Consider the following 19,591-nt stretch of genomic DNA (forward strand, 5'->3'; position numbering starts at 1 on the left):
TGCATAGTAGAGTAAAAAACATTAATGTACCATCACTATCAATTAGCTGTAATCGTTGGTGTGCATTTCCTCGTGCGGCGACCCGGTCTAGCATGAAAATAGGTTAGAGAGGTTTCTACATCGTGGAAAATTCTTTCACCGAATCCATTGAAACTGATCACATTTTCACTCGCGTGCCAATGTATAATATCCCGGGTCTGTAACGTTAAACTAAATACCGGTTGAATTGAACGTTCGCGAAAGAAGTAGGCGATTCAAACCGAGCGCTGCTCGGCGAACATAAAGATGGCACTCGACATCGGAGATTCGTGTGCGTGATGTATACGCAGGAAGTAAAGATTCTGCTGCGAGTTTGTAGGAGAAAGTATGAAAGGTACAATGAATGTAACGTAGGGTTCGTTCAACGCACTTGCAATTTCGATCGGATTATGGGTTCACTTTGCGGCCGTGTTGTCGCGAGTGAACACGAAGTTCCGTGGTCGCAGCTACGAAGGATCGTGGCGCTGCGTTGAGCGTGCGCTGACGCCATAATGTGCAGGGTGGCGTGGAAAACAGCTACCAGCGGTAGCTATTTTGGAGTGGGGATAGCTACCCACGTCACGAGCGTTGAGCCAATCGACGCCAAGATGAAAATCGCTGGAAAATTCGCCGACGCCAACGCCAAGCCAAGCCACGTGACGTGAACGCGAAGTGAGGCTGCGGGTAACTAGCTTTGCTGAGGAATCGGTTGTCGACACTGGTTGGCTGCGGTCCACTTGGCTTGGTGCTGGCGTCATTTCGTTTCTCATTGTTGCGAGTTGCGATCCTCGCACTAGCGGCGTTTAGCGCAAGGTCTTAAAGCGCGAAGTTCGAACTTTAAAAAGTTAAGGATGAAGTTTATTACATTAGAAATTTATTCCCGCCTCTTTTTCTTTCTTAGTTTTTCGAGCGACAAGGAAAGAGGCAGAGACAAATTTCTAATGTAATAAACTTCATCCTTAACTCTTTAAAGTTCGAACTTCGCGCTTTAAGACCTTGCGCTAAACGCCGCTAGTGCGAGGATCGCAACTCGCAACAATGAGAAACGAAATGACGCCAGCACCAAGCCAAGTGGACCGCAGCCAACCAGTGTCGACAACCGATTCCCCAGCAAAGCTAGTTACCCGCGGCCTCACTTCGCGATCACGCCACGTGGCTTAGCTCTTGGCGTTGGCGTCGGCGAATTTTCCAGCGATTTTCATCTTGGCGTTGATTGGCTCAACGCTCGTGACGTGGTAGCTATCCCCACTCCAAAATAGCTACCGCTGGTAGCTGTTTTCCACGCCACCCTGATAGTGTGTGCGAGAGGCGAGAACAGCCGAAATGGAGGAGAGTCAAACATCGGAAAGTGTCGCCGTGCTACCGGACATGTCCGAACCGTTGACGAGCGAAACCGAGGAGGCGTCTGCCCTAACGACCGAACACGAGGCGCATCCCGTCGCCGTGACGGCGAGTGTCACTTCGGTACCGGGTGTTTCTGGCGTTCCAGGAGTTGGTGTACCGGTTTCTTTGCCTGTTGGTTCTATCATCGGTGTAGCGAACTCGACCAACGGCACGACCTTCAACGTCATCACCTCGGACCAACTGCAGGTACCTTAGAACAGAACGCTTATCATCCAAACTTTCCCTCCCGCAACACCGTTTTCAGAAGAAACAGTTGTGTTAAGATCCGACGATACCCTCGTCCAATCATTATCGGAAAGCGAGGTGGGGTTTCACTCTGCGTGCGTGTATGCAAACTGTAGTGTAGACGCATAGTGTGCACCGTGCACACGACTAACACACTTGACTGCGCTCGTCCATGCAGAACACGCAGCACGTGTTTGTTTTACGATCATTTACGGTTATTGGTGTTAGTGAAATAGAGACGGAGAATTTCTTTCGTATCGATGAAATTTCATGTACGACGCGCAAATGAATTTTTTTCCCTAATTTACGTTAACTCCAGTCTCGCGCTTTTGATAAAAATACCACCTCTTCTTTGCTTTCAGTTACCTGGCTCTGGACAGTTTAAACAGATGCTATGCGTGGATAACGGTTTCATTTGTGAACCGCGCCACGACAAGGACACAGATCCTTTACGTTGGAACGGAGAATTAAAGGCGACGCATATAGTAATTCAGAACAGTACAGAGGAGCACGAAACTGAGCAGATACATGTTTCTACTGCCAATACGCAACAGATATGCAGCTGGTCAGAGTCCGCTAACTTGGCAGTGTTGCCTGTCAGATGTAAGAATACAAATGCGGAACTACATAAAAGTAGATTCGGCTCCGGAGCCAGAGGAAGATGTATCAAGCTTGGACAGGATTGGTACACCCCGAGTGAATTCGAGGCACTCTGTGGGAGAGCTTCCAGTAAAGATTGGAAACGGAGCATCCGATTCGGCGGTAGAAGTTTGCAGACATTGATCGATGAACAAATTTTAAAGCCACACGCTACCTCTTGCACTTGCGCAGCATGCTGCGACGACGATAGCGCGGTTAGCACGATAAATTACCTCGTAATCACTCTTGTTTAACGAGTTTCACCGATGTTTTTACGCATTTCAGACGGGTCCGGTCCGACTGTTCACGCCGTATAAGCGCCGAAAACGGGCTAGGGACACGTCCGATGGAGATATATCGTCTCGTAAAATTAAGAGCGATAATTCACGCGACGGTAGTAATAATGACGAAAGCGACGGTGAAGTAGTTGTACCTGACAAAGAAGTATGGCCGCAGTTCGTTTCGACGGATGGACTAGTTGTCCAGCAACCACAAGATCAAGATGGAGTTGTACAAACTGTGCATCAGACGGAGAATGGACAAAGCGACGACGTATTTAAAAAGCTCGACGAGATGTCTAATAAAATGTTAAAATTAGCTTACGAACTTAGGCGTACTTTGGAAGAAGCTAAGGAACTAAATAGACAACAAAGAAGGGAGCAAGCATTAGTCGCTCAATTGGGAGGTAGAGGAGATGTTAACGAGACTGTGGGTTTGCAGCCAGCATCAGATACTCCTAACAAGAAGGTAATCTACAATGATCCATGAAACTCAAGGTACTAAATTGTCGGTCCTTTAGAATGTCCGTTTATTTCTAGTGTGCCAGCTGCAACAGGGAAGCATTCGCGGAATGTTCTTTATGTAGAAGGACACCGTACTGCTCCACGTTCTGCCAACGCAAAGACTGGGCAGGGCATCAAGTGGAATGCGTACGGGGCGCCGCTGAAACTGTAATGCTTATTGTAGAGAGTAGTAGCGGAGATACCAGCGCGCTTGCGACGACTGCCGGAGACCAATAGCTAGTGTTCCTCACACCCATTCACCAAAGGAATATAGAAACTGAACAAACAAACGTAGACACTTCAGAATTGAAGGAAGAGACGAAGACTTAAAAAAAATCGTTTGTGAATCGAAAGGTCACAAAACTCTGTACATACGGTAGTACATATTTTGTATGTATATAAGTTAAATTGTAATGATATTATTAAGTATGTAGGTGGATTTACGTGAAAGTTGGACATTTTCGAGATCGAGTATCGAAATCATGGGAAAGTAAAAAAGGATCGTATATTAGACGAGCGTGCGAGTAAAACTACGAGGAAGTACACTTTATACGCGAATATATTTCCGTGAGTAATTCTTATTGCAAAAGTTTAAACAATCGACCAAAGGAGCTAGTTGTTACGCCTGAATGGAAGTTATCGATGTACAATATTATCTCACATGTTTTTCTGTTTATAAATATGTATTATTTTATAATGCTATTTTTATTAGTAAGGTTTTAAAAGAGTGATACTGCTTTACTATTCATTTCTAGTACAAATATTAAGAGGAGATAAAAATAGAATAAAGATTCTCTTATAAATATTTGCAATGTCGAATCACTGTCACATGTGTAAGCAACTTAATTATAACTGATTGTATATTTTTTGAGTACACCAGCATCATAATATTTCCTTACTTCGAATACTAGTAAGAATTTGTAGCCTTGTATACTTAGTATACAAACAATAAAACAGTAATACAAAATCCAGATGGACATAAATATATGATCAACGTGATATGTAATCGAGAATGTGTTATTTATCTAGTATTTTTAATGTGTTTTTTTTAGTAAAAATTTATGATAAATTCTTTTACTTACTTTTACAAGACTTGTTGCTGTGTAACGGCACGAGTACATACCATCGCGTAAATAAAAAAAAAACATTTTCTCTTATCAAAAACGTTTTAATATTATTTACTTTATAAAGCAATAGATATCTAATAATTCCCATAATGCTTTAATCTATACAAAAATGCAGTGCCCGACCTGTTAGAAATTCCTAAGTAACCACTAGCTGGTGAGAAATCAATGGCTTCCGGCATGGATATGTTCGTTTGAAATGTGGGAAAATTTGAGAAGACAGTGAACGATGGTAAATGCATCATTTTAAACGCATTGTGTTTCTTATCCGAAGCCATTGCTAATATTTCAGAATGGGAATTAAATTTCAACCGAGTAATAGGTGTTACAAGATTTAAAACAATTTTCAGAGGGACAGGGCTCTGATTTTGTAACACCGTCTTTGTTTCGTATAAGTTTACTACACCTTCTTTGCTACCTGTTGCTACGAACTGGCCACTCGGCGATACTGAGATAGATGCGCAGGACAGACATCCATCGTCTACAGCGCGATGTATGCACGCGCGACTATTTATGTCCCAAACATACATTTCGTTGCTATCTGCGGGTGGCCGGGAGAGAATGAACGGTGAAGTCGGAAATAAAATATACATACAGCCAAAGGATTTGTAAAACTTACCACCGTGTGTAATGAGATTCTTATTATCTGGAGTAAAAGATACTGCCCTGCATTTCGCATTCATTTTCATTGTCGCGATGAGTTCTTTGGTCGAACTTGTTAATAAGAAGATTTCTCCTAACCGACCACACAGAGCTATCAGCTTCCCATCTGGAGATACCTCACACTTCTAAATGATTATATTAAAACTCAGTTAACTGCTACTATCGCTACCAAAATTACTTCAACCACAGCTTTGCAAACCTGCATATTAGTGATGCCATGTGGTAACGGTATTCTGTATGTTTTCCCACTCATTAAGTTGTAGGAATGGCAGTGTGCATAATACTGGGAACCGAGTAAAACTTCTGTTCCATCCTTTAAAAACTTTGCTGTACTAATAGGGAACTTTTTATACTGCATCGTATGCAGTGTATTATTGTCAATGCCATCTACCTGTAATTACATTACTGATTCGTAGATTTCATATTTCGAGGTACAAATGCAATTACTGTATAACTACTTACATGGAAGAGGGACAAAATTCCGGATGTTCCAGCGACTAGAGCTACAGTTGAAGATGGATGAAATTCAACGCTCGATATTACTGGCCCTTCTGTATGGGTTTGCTTGTTAATTGCAGACAACGTCTTTATATCGATTATATTCCTCGGCAGATTTCTCGCTTTAGGCTTTTCCAAATGACAACTATGCTACGAAAGGAAGTACAACAATGTTAAACACAGATTAAATAAGTTGCTAATGAGTTTTCAGTACCTTTAATATATCATTGTCCAAATCATCCAACTCCGTAGTAGATTCTTTAAGTTCAGCCCACTTTGGAGTGCCAACAAGTTGCTTGTATTTGTTATGTAAGTAATCTTTGTATGGCTTCCCTTGTATTTCGTTGGGTAATTTGCGATTCTGCACCTTTGTAGCGTCTTGTACTCTAATGGAAAATATAATCAGCTTAGTCACCGTTAAATACTGTCTTTTATTAGAAAATAATATCTCTTCGCTATGCTTCAGATACATACGAATATTGAGCATCGTCTTCGTCGACCCATGCTGCTTTTCTCTGGCCCGCTTTAGAAGCGTCATCTTCATTTACTATACTCAAGTCGTCACTTACATTATTATCTGCAGAAACGTCATTGTCGTCTGTGTTAATAGTTCTGCTTTCGCTCGATTCAGTGAACTTCTCGTCATCTGGTAAATTGTTTATAATATCGCTTGGATCTCCAAAAACGATTCTTTCTAACCTATAGGCAAGTCATAATTTTCTACAGTTTGTCAATTCGTGTCTTCTACTGTATTATTATAAACATACCTAGCCTCTTCTTTTGCGTCATATTCACTTTTACGTTTTCTTTTTAAAGGTGCTGAAAACTTTTGAGTGTACAATGTTTTCGTAGGCTTTCGTTTTTTCGTAAACGACTTATCTACTGCTTGATTTTTTTGAGCTTTCGATTTGCTCCTCTTCATAGTAGCCTGGCTCATTTTCATTACTTATTTAATATAATACATATCAAGCTAAAATAATAAACTGCTATTTATTTCTCTTTGCCTGCACGCGGTTATCTTCGTTACTGTTCGTTATCATCCCTTTCCCATCACCACTGGTTTTAACATCGACGAGGTATAGGCTAGACCTATCACCTTATGAGGCTTCGTGTCACCATCCAAACTGTGTTTTGCGGCAGAACTTCTGCCCTCTTTAGTTAAAATGTCCTATCTAACATTTTGAAACAACCGAGAAAACTGAAGTTTTATTATTTACTTTGTACCGTCCTAATTTTCCTTCATTCAAATTAAAGCATGTTGTCATTATTTCGTGACAGCCTAATATAATTTTTTGTAATAGGTGTACCGGTAGGTGATGTATTATTAACGTACCAATTAATTAATTGTTTTAGATAGGATATTATAACCGTTTGGAAAGAAGTTAGGTTAAATACATTAGACTGTTAGAAATCTTTACGAGGCACGTAGAGTTTTCTAACTTTACTAGACTTTACTTAAAAGGTAAAAGACGTGTGGGACTTTAAATATTTCAACGCATCTCAAAAAATGAAAAATGATACGCAGTTTATATAGAACAGTTTAACTAATAGCGAATTCGGAATCTCGCACTGACTCTGAGCTGGTGCCAGAAAATGACTCGAATTAGTTGATTCTTATACAGCTATCTTCGTCTCTATCAAAAACAACCAATCCAACTCATTTTCAAAAGTAGTCCAATTTAAATTATTTTCTGTTAATTTAATCGGGAGAATGCCACTGTAAAGAAATTCAGTCTCTGTGTAATCGATGACACATCGAATAACCAAAGTATCCGCGGCCTTCTGACGAATTCCCGTCGAATAAACTGATTCATCTTTTCATCCTTCACTCCCGAACCTCTTTATCTTTCATTGTACAAAATATTACATATTCTACATATAAATATAAAGATATAAGACGTAACTTGGAATACGTCTCAGCCCTTTAGCAACGCTATTATTATATTAAAGTTAAGTGATTATTCAAGACTTCTTTGGGCGGTACTCTCAGTCGTTGCTTATTCCACAGACGAGGTATAGAATAGACCCATCACCTTGGGAGGGTCGCGTTGTCGGGGCGCTCCTGCCCATCATGAACGAATGGGTGGGGCGCGGGTATGGCAGGCTTACCTTCCGCCTGACGCAGATCATCACAGGTGTCGGCTGTTTCGGCACCTATCTGCGTCGCATCGGGCGGGAGGAGACGTCGCGGTGCTTCAGCTGCGACTCGGGCGACGAGGATACGGCGGATCACACCCTGGCCAGATGCCGGGAGTGGATCGACGATCGCCGTGTCCTCGAGTTGCAGCTGGGCCCGGATCTCTCGCTGCCGACGGTCGTGCGTCGCATGGCGAGAGACCGGGCGTGTTGGGTGGCCGTCTCCGTGTATGCGGAGGCGGTCATGGGAGAGAAGGAGGAGGCGGAACGCGAGCGGGAGATGACGGGTCACCCGTCCCGTCTCGCGGCCCCCAGACGCCGAGGTCGGCGAAGATGACCTGGAGCCGGGGGAGGTCGGGTGGTGACGTAGTTCAGCGCGTCACCCCGCTCCCCGACGGCGAATCACCGGGTCTGGGGGGCCCCCCTCTTCGGGGCCACCTTGGGAGGTGGTGGCAGTGCCACGGGGTTGCCGTCGGCGTCGCGTCGTGGCAGGTCGCGGCGTGCGGCGGCGGCGTAGAGATCTGGGGGTCCTCGTTTCTGAGGGCCCCCTCGGGGGGTAGCCGAACATCCGCTACCCCCCCGGGAGCCGCGCTATAAGCGCTCTTTTTTAACGCGCTCCCGTCGTAGGCGATCGAACAGATAGGGTGAGTTCGGCGGTCAACGGGACCGTCATTGCACTCTGCCCCTGCCCCGGGGTGTCCGCTTGCGGCTCTCCCGGGTGCGGCGGCGGAAGAACGGTCCCTTGGATCATTTGACCAGGTGCCGTCTCCCCGCCCGGCCACTGTCCGGGTTACTGTTCGATCGCGGGGGTCGCGGGGTGAGGGTGCCGGGGGGGCACACTCACCCCTCCGCAACACCATGCGACCCCCAGAAGTGGCGACGCGGACGAGTGGTCCGTCGCGCGTCGCCGGAGTTTCGGGAAGGCCCCGCCGTCATCGCGCGGGGTTGTTGAGCGCGGAGTTCGCCTTTGCGCTGAGGGGGGGGCAAGCGGATGTATCGCTAGTTTGCTCCCGCGTAAAGTCCCTCCCCTCGTGCGCGCGACTCCGCGCCCGAGGAAGACCACCGTGGAGTTTTAGTGGGTGCGAGCCCCACATAACCCCTGACCTTCCCCCGAGGGTTAGGGGTATCCGTTAGGGATTTCTCCACGTCAAAAAAAAAAAAAAAAAAAAAAGACCCATCACCTTATGGGACTTCGTGTCGCCACCCAATCTGTGTTACCGACCCATAATTTCAGGACTGAATTTAGCGACCTGTGTTCATGAACAGTGTCCAATTCAGCAACTACTCTGAAATGTGTTGAAATGCTGAAAGGTGTTGCGTACTTGTATACGTGTGACTTGTTTAGAGAGAGAGTTTGACATAAGAGGGTAGGCTTTTGTTACGGTATGCTTTGGCTCGGTTGGTCAACGACTCACGCGGATTTCTCTCCGAAAATCCATTTCGTGGATCAAGACACTATGGCGTTCAGAAATGGCATTTCTTCAAAGCCCGTGCAAGCTGTAAATTGCAAGATGACATTGTTTATTAGCACTTTGCGTACCCTTGCGAACCCTTTCACGTATCGTGCGCCGAAAAGAGTATTAAAAATTCACGCTGTTACTGATATTCCCACAAGTTTCTAATGCACTGTTTAATCATTCCAGTGAAGTAATAATAATTGGATTCCGTTTGCCCCTAATATTAGTTTACCGCCAACACTGAAATTTACAGTAAAATCTAATTTTAAAAGTCTCGCAGAAAGTTGCATGATGCATGAGTGTCTTGTGGTGCATGGATGCAACTGCAAATCGAGTTACTTTTGAAACCCGCATTGTGAAATAAAAGTTTGTCTAGCCCTGAGAAATTCATCGGTTCAGTGAAGTGTGTGCATGGCATAGTGCATATTATCTCGTGATTTCTCAATTTCATCGATTACTGGACCATGTGGGAGGCCTTTTAATTTAACAGGATTCCATTCAGATATACCCGTTACTTAGAAGACTTTTTCAGAAACTGAAGGATGTTTAAAAACAGAAAATGATTTGCGATTGTAGAGTCAGTGCCTGTGCCTGCCAAAAAGTCTTTCATAGAGTACCGTGTTTTCCCATAAGGTGATCGGTCTATCGTTTTAGCCTATACTTCGCCGATGTTAGTAACTAAGGGGGAGAAACAAGTATCTCACTCATATTTCTCCAAATATTCCTGCAACTATTCACTTAGACTAAGTTCAACTAAAACGTATTTATACATTATAAATAATACTACGTGATATGTATAAGCATTAACATTAATGTATCGAACGATTAAAAATTGAGAATAAAAGAGAATTCAGTCGGCGCAGAAAATCATTTGCAAATCCAAGGCCAAATGTTACAAATTGCTTGATATCTCGAGTTCTATCGATTATAGTTAATAATAATTTATACTGGGCGGTTAGTGTAAATGTTGTTAACATTATTTGTCACAGCAATAGCCACTGGAATGGATATTTTAGCCGAAAATCCATTTTTGCCGAAGAATTCGCTGGATTTCGCAATTGTAACTAACCGTCGACCTTGTTTTCATCGGGGGACATCATTCCTCGAAGTCTACATAAGGAGCTCACAGATCTTCATGTACTCAGTCGTCGTCGGTCCTCCGGACTTGAAGGACCTCCGGGCACCCTGGAGCTGCCGAGCCACCTGGATCCACTGGACTTCCTGGGGACCTGGTCAGGGATTCAACCCTGGTTCTTCCTCCCCCTCCCCTCTGGAGCTGCCGAGCCACCTGGATCCACTGGACTTCCTGGGGACCTGGTTCTTCCTCCCCCTCCCCCCGGAGCTGCCGAGCCACCTGGACCATTCGGAACTGCTGGACATCCTGGGGACCTGGTCAGCCCCTCGCCCCTCTGGCCTGGGTTCGTTTATTCGCTTGGTGCTGATGAAATTTTGGGGTTCGGTAAGTTATTTAAAATTTTATTGTTTCGCGAATGTCGAATCTGATTTCTTCGGTCGTTTTCCATCATCTGTCCTATTTCCATGCATACTTTCGAGAATTTTGCGCGAGTCGTTCTATTTTGTGTATTTCTTCGATGGGTTTGCATGATTTATTTTATTTGATGCATTTCTTCGATGGGTTTAAATGATTTATTTCATTTTCGTGAATTTCTTCGATGGTTTTCTCTGATTCATTTCATCTCGTCGATGTCTTCGATGGTTTTCCCTGATTCATTTCATGTCTTCGATGGTTTTTCCTGATTCATTTCATCTCGTCGATGTCTTCGATGGTTTTCTCTGATTCATTTCATCTCGTCGATGTCTTCGATGGTTTTCCCTGATTCATATCATCTCGTCGATGTCTTCGATGGTTTTCCCTGATTCATTTCATCTCGTCTATGTCTTCGATGGTTTTTTGTGACTTCTGTCACTCTGTCATGCATCTCATCGATGGGTCTACATTCTCTGCTCTTTCCTTCAAGTACTTATCTCTGCGGTGGTTTTGCATGCTCGTGCGTGCTCTGCTATTGGTCGAAATTATCTCGATCGTCTCCAACTCAATAAGCTTTTCCTTAATTTCTTTCCAGGCCGACCACAGCGTTACTAACATACAGTATTTGATTGTTTCAGCTTTTCAGGTTCACCGTTACTCGGGGAATGGAGTTAATAACGCGATATATTTGAAAAGAAACTAGTGAAAAGTGATAGTGAAAAAAGACATCTAAGGTAGGCTAGGCTAATTTATTATAGTATGAAGTATTTAAGGTCCCATGTAAAATTGCCAAGCAGTCACTAAATCATTAACTTTGTTGTTCGTTTATTGGCTCCTCATCTGTGATGAGGAGGTTACCGCTGCTTCCGTTTGCGGAAGCAAGTGACTGAGCATGGAATCGGTATGGGTGGATCAGTTTCATCCCTTGGTGTTCTTGTCCAAAGGGAAAAGTTTCGGGCGTAGGGGGTGCACCTTTTGGTACACTGCCTGCGTAAGTCACCCGGTTCGATTACCCAATCTCCGTGTTGGACGGCTTGAGTCAGGTCAAGTGTTTGCTCCTGACGAGTCGCATCGGAGCAACAGGAATCGTCTGGGAGGCGCCGAGCGCTTTTCCCTTTCGACTCGGAGAGCAGGGTGGTAGGAACTGCGCCACCTTATACTCCTTTCATGCTCACCGGTAGTCTTTCCTTCTTTCCTGAATTTCTTTTAATCGCGTGATTGCTTGGCAGTTCCCTAGATTCTATATCTAAACCAAAGAGATCGATGGAACTTTGTTTCCATCCATCTCTTTGGTTTAGTAGGCTTCATGTACAGGGAGATCGATGGAACTTTGATTCCATCTATCTCTCTACGGGTCTCCAAGCGCAGCAACCTCCTCGCGGTGAGACCTGGTAATTGGTGAGAACCGAGCCGATGGCTGCGATTGTCAAATATTCTAGTCGTATATAAGAATTTCTTTAACTTGCAACACTATGGTAGAATGTGAGAATAAAATATGTAACTTAAAATGTTGTTCGATTGTTCCTACCGAACCCCAGAATACGAATATAGTGTTAAGATGGAAGAATAAGTGCAAGTTGGAATATTTCAGCGAGATACTGGAACTGTTGAGTTTTTCACAATTTTTAAAGTCCTCTCTGCTTCTGCATTTTATTGAAATATACAAAGTTACAATTCCTTTGCGAGGTATTCCACGTTACATCATGAAAGCATGTCTTCCACAAATAATGTTGTTGTTTATATAAATTTGTACGTTAAATAAATTTGTTTCGCGTTAAATAAACCGGAATAGGACAGCAAGGTTAAAAGACGAATGTGATATCGTTTTATTTTCTTCCTCCGTTCTTTTCCGTTGAACGAAATATGTTCATAAGACGATTTTTAAATTGTCACTCTAACAGAAACATTTGTAAATCGCGGGCATTGACTCTCAAAACATAAACTAGTTTTACTCGTGCTTAGTTCTAGTTCCTACCACGCGTAGCGTTACAATCTGTTCTGAGACTTCACCGGTAACGTTGCATGCGACACTAAAATGGCAAGGGGGTCCTAGGACCCCCTAAACCGGCGACACAAAAATACATTGCTTGATAGGTCTATTCTATACCTCGTCTGTGCTTATTCTTAAGCGGCATCCTTTACTAATCTCGTATGCTTATGCGGTAATTTCCGTACTGCGCTGCAACATTCTGTAATATCGACAATATGGCTGGCCTATGGTCAGAAATGGGGCTGAAAATCTCCTAAAGTGAAAGGAATACATGTTACTAGTGGAGGTGGCACGGCCGAGCTGTGCGACAGAAAGAACGTTAGTGTATGCGACAAGAATAGATATATTCAGCGTGGCACTAACTTTGTTTATGCAAGCCTGATACTTCTGCGCTCCGAGCAGCGGGAGCGCATAATGCAAGGAGGCAGCGATCAAGGCGATAGGCCCTGGCAAGGAAATGACAAAGCTACACAAAACAAATAGGTTACTTTCTTACCAAGTATCGCAGATAGAACACGATTTCCTAGCTTATTCGCTACTTCGTATCAAGTGAAATATACGCAATACTTGTTACAGAAAATGGACAAAGGTCCTTATTTTCAGTAGCAACTATAGAACCACTGACGAGAACATAATTAACTGGTCACAATGTATTATTGGACATTGTGCGTGTGGAAATAACGGGCGTCGAAGCACGTCAATGCCAGTCTCGATGAGTATACAAATTTATACGCGGCATGGACAGATGGTGCCAACATGTGGTTATCTGCAGTTCAATTGACAAATGTTTCGGGGCGTCCGACATTAGATGGCGACACTGTTCCGTCTTCCTAACCACGCGTGCGTAGATTAAAGTTTTTCCGCTCTACTCGCTTCCTTTTCCGTTTGGCTCCGAAAAAGGTTCGTTGAAGTATTCTGCAGTTTTATGTTATCCGTATTATTTGCAATAATCGTGGAAATTAGAACCGATCTTATGATTGCATCGAGATCTGTACACTTCCCCGATGTGGTTTATTGGCATATGCGTGAATTATTTCCCTAATGGAAGCATTTATATTCCAGAACCAAGATGGTACAGCGACTAACCTATCGTCGGCGGTTGTCATACAACACAAAGAGCAACAGGAGACGCGTGTAAGTACTCTACTTTCATCGAAGCGACAAACACATCATTCTTCTTCCGCGCCTGCTTCGTTTTCGCATTTAACGACACGTAAATTTCCTTCGAAATGCTTCGCGTTCTTGGCTACCCTTCCTTTGAGGTTATGTTTTGATTTACTCAACGAAAGTGTAACGTTCACGTGCGTTCGTCAGTTAAAATAATCGTATCGAACTTTAACTTAACGTTGCATTGTTATTCACTGATTTATCGCGAGTTAACTGCACTACCGTGATACTGACCTAAGCGTTCGTTTTCAGGGTTCGCACTCCTGGTGGAAAATTAGTGTACCAGTACCTTAAGAAACCCAAGAAGATCCCCAGATGTGGCCACTGCAAAGACAAACTCAGAGGCATCCAGCCGGCCAGGCCTATGGAAAGGTCACGTATGTGCAGACGTAAAAAGACTGTGAAACGTGTATACGGTGGTGTCCTCTGTCACAAATGCGTCAAAGAAAGGTACTCCCTCATTTCCTTCGCTTCCTTACTGTACTTACACTCGTATATTTATCATCCTTGTGCAATTGCGTTCGCAGGATCGTCCGTGCATTCCTTATCGAAGAACAGAAGATCGTCGTCAAGGTTATGAAAGCGCAAGCGTCGACGAAAGCGAAGGTGCAGAAGTAATCTTTTGCTTTTTATTAATTAAATAAAACATACACAAAAATCAACAGAGCTGAGTTGTCCTTGATGAGGGTTGCTTCAAACCGCATTACTTTTAGCTACGTTATCACGTTAGAAGAGAAGTTTATAATATTTAAGTGACGAATTTCTATGTTACCTTAATTTTCAGTATTAATGCAACAGTAATTTCGAATGACTAGAGTACCGAACGATACCGATCCCAGGCATAAACTCCCGCTCCCACGCGTCCTTAATTCGCGCGATTTAGTACAGTTTACGCTCCGAATGTTACACAGCGTTCACTTTCCCAATATAGTTAGATCGAGGGTTTCGCGGCGAGCACGGGGATAAGAGGCGAGTATTGTATTCCGCTTATGGTAAAGGAGTGCGCGAAACCCGTCCCAGAGCGGCGTGACTCGCCGGCAAGTCGGTGCACTTAACAAGTGCCTCGTTTGCCGAGCTGCGTGTATGTGTACGTAGCTGTAGTTTCCACGGTGCCGCAGGAATGGCCCAGGTGAGAGCCGTAAACGCTTGTCACCTGAGAATGCGGACGGCGAGCTGGCATTAAGCACTTTCGTTTCGCCAAACTGCCTTTCATCTACGATCGCAACGCGCCTCGTCGATCGAAATTTCTGATCTTATCTATGGCTCTAGAGCCCCCGACGTTCGATCTCGCTCGACTGGAACACAGCCCGGCGTATTTTCACAGTGGCGTCTGCCCGAGCGATGATTACCAGCCAACGGTTTCCCTGCGCGCGCTATAATTTTCCTCGAGAAAGTATTTTCAGCCGGATCCTTTCGGGAGATGCTCTATCGGCGATTAACGGCTATCGGTCATTCGCGTTAACGGCGCCACAGTTATTTCTTTTCTCCTCCCTCCTATCGTGGCCGATTCTCCTTCTTTCTCTCGTCTCTCAATCGCCGCCAGCGGATCGCAATGACGCGTTGTTTATCGTATTGCGTACGATCGACGGAGCGATACCGTGCCGGGCGAACTACATCGGGGATCGATCGCCTCTTCGAGGGATCGCGATCGAGGAGGAAACTTTCGATACGTCCAATTATACTTGCAGTCGCGCTGGTTTTTCCCTGTTCCTCGGAGAAGATCGCATCGGTATCCCCAGTTGGAAATAAAATAACCTCGAAGACGCGTTCGCCACGCCGGAGGAATAAAAATACCGAGGGCCGTCGGTGGATAGGTAAAAAGCGGCGCGACCGAAAGCCCCTCGCGTTGAAACACGATTCCGTAGGAGGCTGCGCTCGGACGCGACGAAAACCAGCCGATTTCGAAGTTGCAGGGGATCGCTTCTTGCTGCGAGTCAATGGGGCCTCTGACTGGCTGCCCGTGTCGGAAATAATCGGTGCGGTTAACCGACGCGACGGAATCCTCTCGCAGGGCATTCAGTCTGGCCTCGATCCACGCGCTTCTAAAGGATTTCTGTAGGAGCGCGTAAGTAACAAATGACGAGTGATTAGTAACCTCTGGCCGTTAGAGGGCCAAAAGTGGAAAGCTAATACTCTGGGCCGAAATATTAAACACTCAAATATACTAATCGCTGAATTTTAATTTGTGAGGTTAATCTGTTATTTCTGCCATAGATTTACAATTGAAAGAATTGCTGGGCGCAAGTGGCTAGAGGGCCAAGTGGAGGGGAAAGACGGAGACAAGTTCACCGTGCGTAGAGAGGAAGACATCTTGCGATGAAGCGAGCGTTGTTCCTGGCGCGAAATTACACGAGGAACCAATTTGCTTAAGGGTCACGTTCGTCCCTGGACACAGGCTCGCCGGTAGCGAGAGATAGCTGGTCAGTGTCGCGTTTAATTAGCAGGTATAACACACGAAGCGCACCGTGTAATTCTGGATGGCTCTGTTGACTCCCCGCGTTTAACGTAACGGCGGATAGTAATGAAGGGGTTCGAAAGTATAGGGAGAGAAGGAAGTGAAAAATTAATCCCCGGTGATTTTAATCTGGCGCCACTGTCCCCGAAACAATATCCCCGATTGCGAACGGGGGAGCAGAAAAGAGAGGATGACTGGTTCTGTTATCGTGCTCGATATCAGCGGACGAGAGGGGCCGGTAGTGGAGACACGCAGAGGAGAAAAAGCCAGGAAGACAACAAGAGTGGCGTATCGGTAGCGGGGCACGAGCGCCGGTCGCCGCGTTTAATTGACGGATATAAAATCCACCGTGAGCGTGCAATCGAGAATAATTTGATGCGAGCGCGGGTCCGAGGAGAGGGGAGAGAGGCACCGATGCCGCATGATTCCTATAATTTTCAGGCCTCGTGTTTGACAAAATAACAAGTGGGTGGGTGTCGATTTTCACACCCGCGGCTCCACGGGGCCTCTCCGGGGAATGTAAAAAAGGGCAGAACACGAAACCGGTCCCGATGGATCTTTGTTATACGGGACCCCCACGTCCTCTCTCGCCTCTCGCGTCTCTGAATAAGGACCAACTGTGCCAGGATCGTAGCTAGCCCGGCGCACACCCATTCCGTCGGCGATACAGCGAATATTCTCCTCCAGCTTGAGGCGTCTCTACTCTCCGGCACCATCCGATCCAGGTTGTTGCGCGGTTACGCAAACGGTCCAAATGCGGCGATGAGAACGATTCGTTAGCTTATTAAGATCGCCGTTGCGTCGGGGGGCGATTAAAAGCGTATGTAAATGGAGTTTCTCGCCGTAAACGAAAGCATCGGACGCTGTAGCGCGAGCCTGTAACGCGTTGGCGCGTGGGCAGGCTCGCGTCAATTTCTCGAGCGATATGTACCTCGCGTCCACCAGGGCCGCGAGCGTTTTCGCGGAAGACCCAGCGGTGTTTCGGAGAGGCGTAGGAATCGGCGGACGGCGAGCTAATGTTCGATGTATTCGAATTTGTCGGTAGAGAGATAGGAGGGACATCGGTCTCCCTGGCTGGTTTCCTTCTCTATTCCGAGCTCCCTTCCTCGTCGAGTCGCCGCGCCGGCCAGCGTCGGCAGGCCTGCTTTGATCGAGCACCAGTGGCCCCAATTCACACCTGACTTTTAGCGATAAAAGCAGGCTCTAAAGATATCGTTATCCCTCTCGGAGCGCGCGAGGTCTCGACTCGACGGAGCGAGCCGAAGGAAAGGAAACTGTTATCGCGGCAGGTAGTCCGCTCTTACGCGCTTAATCGAGCGAATTCATTTCGCCCCGTGTCCTTACCTTCTCTTTTTTTTTTTTCGCGCCGCAGAAATGTTGTCCCGGGGTTCGAACTCGCGAGGCTGTCGCCGATCGTCAACGCGGTTAATTAATCGGACAATTGTCCAGCGGGGTGATCGTTGATCGAACACTGCTCTCTCTTATCCTGCACAGTTACATACTCGCGTGCAAATTGCAGGATGAGCATTGGCTCAGAGCTCCGAGTCCTTGTAGAAAGCACTGTAAGTGGCGAAATTGGAATGAAAGAAATTCCTATCGGAAAATGTTCCACGCGCCAATGGTAATTCTGTTAGCATAGAATTTAATTTTTGGCACTCACAGTGTTTTCTACAAGGACTGTTCAATTACCGCGTCGCGCCGCTTAATAGCACAGCGGAAAGATCAAGGGTCGCAGGAGAGAGAAGTCTAGGAATTCAAAGCGAAATCCTTGAAGGGAGACGAGCCTGTAAATCCGCGCAATGTAATGGAAATACGGAATCTGGAATTTGCATGAGCAAACAGCGACGTAATCGTTCGCGCTGGCCTGTATCCGAGGAACGGGGGAGGACACGGAGGGCGTAGAATTTTGAGAATCAGCAGCTGTGATTCGTAATGTCGTGGATGCGGGTATCCGTTTATTCTCTCTCTCTCTCCAGCGGGTGCATTGGACAGTCGTGCCGGATCGAATACGGGGAACGGTCGAGCACCGGGTCCCACTGTTAAATAGACACAATTACGATCGATTATCCAATGTGCCTTGCTACCGACTAATCTCGACTAAGAAATGCCGGCTGTTAAGAGCGACGTGCCACTTGACCGGGTACAATGTACTCTCCGGAGAAAAGTATCATCCTGCGCCGGTTCCAACGACGAGAAGAGGTGGCCCTTTCGGCTACTCGTATCTCAAGAGCACGCGGCGAAGCGCGGGTCCCCTTGAGAGTATACAGATTCCAGATTTCCAATAAACCAATGACTTGAACTATTCCGTTGTCGGATCGGGCCCCGAGGAAAGGAGCAGGGTATCGAAAGTGGGCACGCACGAGCCTGGAGCTGATCCTGCGGTTGAATAGAGCCGAGGGTGATGTAGTCGGAGAGGCTCGAGAACTGACCCAAAGCTCCGGACGCCACGGCACGTTAAGGCCCAGACATGGATTTCGCTCTTTTGTGGCTCCGTACGCCGGGCCGCCGCGCCGTGCCGCGCCGGATGAAATATACTTCCAGCTCGTACGGTCCTCGTAACTGGCGCCAAACGAATCGAGATTTTCGGCCCCGCCAGGGCCGTCCGCGCACGATCCTCTCTCCACCTCCTCCGCGGCACTTTGTTAGCCGGTGTCGCGTTTATTTTCTCACTGGTCCACGCCTTGGGCCGGACTATTCGAGGGGAGGACGCGTTGAACGTTCCCCTGGTCCACTCGCTCGACTTCCAAAGGCTTCTCGGTTTCTCGCCACCCTCCCGATGGCATTCCGTGATCTCCTCGATTTTCCCGGCAGCGAACGGATAGCGTTGCCTGCACGGAGGTATCGCTAGCTTGGAAATAGAGCTGGACGTAGCTGCGATCATTTCTCATCGATTCTGCACGGTAAGAGTATCTAATAAAAAAGGGCCGGCACGAAGGCGACCGTGGTAACGATGTTTCGCATCAGGACACGAGACGAGCGGTCGTTGGTTCTTTTGTCAGCTCGCTGGCTGTCTCCCAATGAAATATATTTCCTCCCCCTTTCCAGGCGAAACGAATGGATCGTGATTTCGGTGCCGAGCGGGGCCAGCCTCTCTCATCCTACCACCATTGTTACCCATTGTCGCGGCTCCTCCAGGCCGCGCCGGGGCCCGGGCCGTCGTCCAGACGTGACGAGGCGAGGCGAGATCTCCGTCGCCCTTCGCTGCATAAACGAATAAGGGTTCGCAGAAGAACCGACCGATTTTAATCCCGAAATCCGGTTCCGAGCACCGGATTGTCCTCCCCGATCCTCCTTTTTCGTTAACACGCCACTCGGCCAGTCTCCAGCTCCAGCCTCCCCGAGCTGATCTGCATTGAACCTGGACTAAACGACCCACCTATCCGAATTCCCCTGACGATCTTCGTCGATCTATCGATACGAGGCCCTGAGCTTAGCGTGTACTAGAAAACTCCAGCTACCGTGCCACCCCCACAGGCTACCGGTAAGCTATACATAGTATTGACGCCTGGGCCCTTGTCCAGAAGACGCCACCCCTAGGATTCTA

At 46.4% G+C, this 19,591-nt stretch overlaps 3 protein-coding genes across 3 annotated transcripts; 2 read left to right on the forward strand and 1 right to left on the reverse strand.

Annotated features, from left to right (window-relative positions):
* Positions 1-1,318: 1,318 nt before the first annotated feature.
* On the forward strand, positions 1,319-3,873 carry Deaf1 (deformed epidermal autoregulatory factor 1). The gene is made up of 4 exons (XM_076824147.1): positions 1,319-1,608; positions 2,010-2,501; positions 2,572-3,033; positions 3,105-3,873. The coding sequence occupies exons 1-4, from the start codon at positions 1,342-1,344 to the stop codon at positions 3,303-3,305; spliced, it is 1,422 nt and encodes a 473-aa protein (XP_076680262.1). The 5' UTR covers positions 1,319-1,341; the 3' UTR covers positions 3,306-3,873.
* A 342-nt stretch (positions 3,874-4,215) lies between these two features.
* On the reverse strand, positions 4,216-6,397 carry Wcd (U3 small nucleolar RNA-associated protein 18 homolog wicked). Its single transcript, XM_076824143.1, has 7 exons — positions 6,121-6,397; positions 5,828-6,052; positions 5,568-5,739; positions 5,318-5,503; positions 5,055-5,246; positions 4,812-4,980; positions 4,216-4,733 (listed from the first exon to the last, which is right to left on the reverse strand). Exons 1-7 carry the CDS (start codon positions 6,294-6,296, stop codon positions 4,270-4,272), a joined length of 1,584 nt encoding a protein of 527 aa, XP_076680258.1. The 5' UTR covers positions 6,297-6,397; the 3' UTR covers positions 4,216-4,269.
* Positions 6,398-13,243: 6,846 nt separating this feature from the next.
* On the forward strand, positions 13,244-14,254 carry LOC143375206 (large ribosomal subunit protein eL34). The gene is made up of 4 exons (XM_076824093.1): positions 13,244-13,325; positions 13,488-13,559; positions 13,845-14,042; positions 14,120-14,254. Exons 2-4 carry the CDS (start codon positions 13,495-13,497, stop codon positions 14,208-14,210), a joined length of 354 nt encoding a protein of 117 aa, XP_076680208.1. The 5' UTR covers positions 13,244-13,325; positions 13,488-13,494; the 3' UTR covers positions 14,211-14,254.
* The last annotated feature ends 5,337 nt before the right edge of the window (positions 14,255-19,591 follow it).

The sequence above is a fragment of the Andrena cerasifolii genome, chromosome 12 (genome assembly GCF_050908995.1).
Source record: "Andrena cerasifolii isolate SP2316 chromosome 12, iyAndCera1_principal, whole genome shotgun sequence".
NCBI classification, from domain to species: Eukaryota; Metazoa; Arthropoda; class Insecta; order Hymenoptera; family Andrenidae; genus Andrena; species Andrena cerasifolii.

Coding starts and splice junctions, on each gene's coding strand:
- Deaf1 (XM_076824147.1), top strand. CDS start 1,342: ATGGAGGAGAGTCAAACATCGGAAAGTGTCGCCGTGCTACCGGACATG. Junction 1,609..2,009: donor TCACCTCGGACCAACTGCAG/GTACCTTAGAAC, acceptor CTTTGCTTTCAG/TTACCTGGCTCTGGACAGTT. Junction 2,502..2,571: donor GCTGCGACGACGATAGCGCG/GTTAGCACGATA, acceptor TACGCATTTCAG/ACGGGTCCGGTCCGACTGTT.
- Wcd (XM_076824143.1), bottom strand. CDS start 6,296: ATGAAAATGAGCCAGGCTACTATGAAGAGGAGCAAATCGAAAGCTCAA. Junction 4,981..5,054: donor ATGGCATCACTAATATGCAG/GTTTGCAAAGCT, acceptor ATAATCATTTAG/AAGTGTGAGGTATCTCCAGA. Junction 4,734..4,811: donor GAATCTCATTACACACGGTG/GTAAGTTTTACA, acceptor GGCCACCCGCAG/ATAGCAACGAAATGTATGTT.
- LOC143375206 (XM_076824093.1), top strand. CDS start 13,495: ATGGTACAGCGACTAACCTATCGTCGGCGGTTGTCATACAACACAAAG. Junction 13,560..13,844: donor AAGAGCAACAGGAGACGCGT/GTAAGTACTCTA, acceptor GTTCGTTTTCAG/GGTTCGCACTCCTGGTGGAA. Junction 14,043..14,119: donor CACAAATGCGTCAAAGAAAG/GTACTCCCTCAT, acceptor TTGCGTTCGCAG/GATCGTCCGTGCATTCCTTA.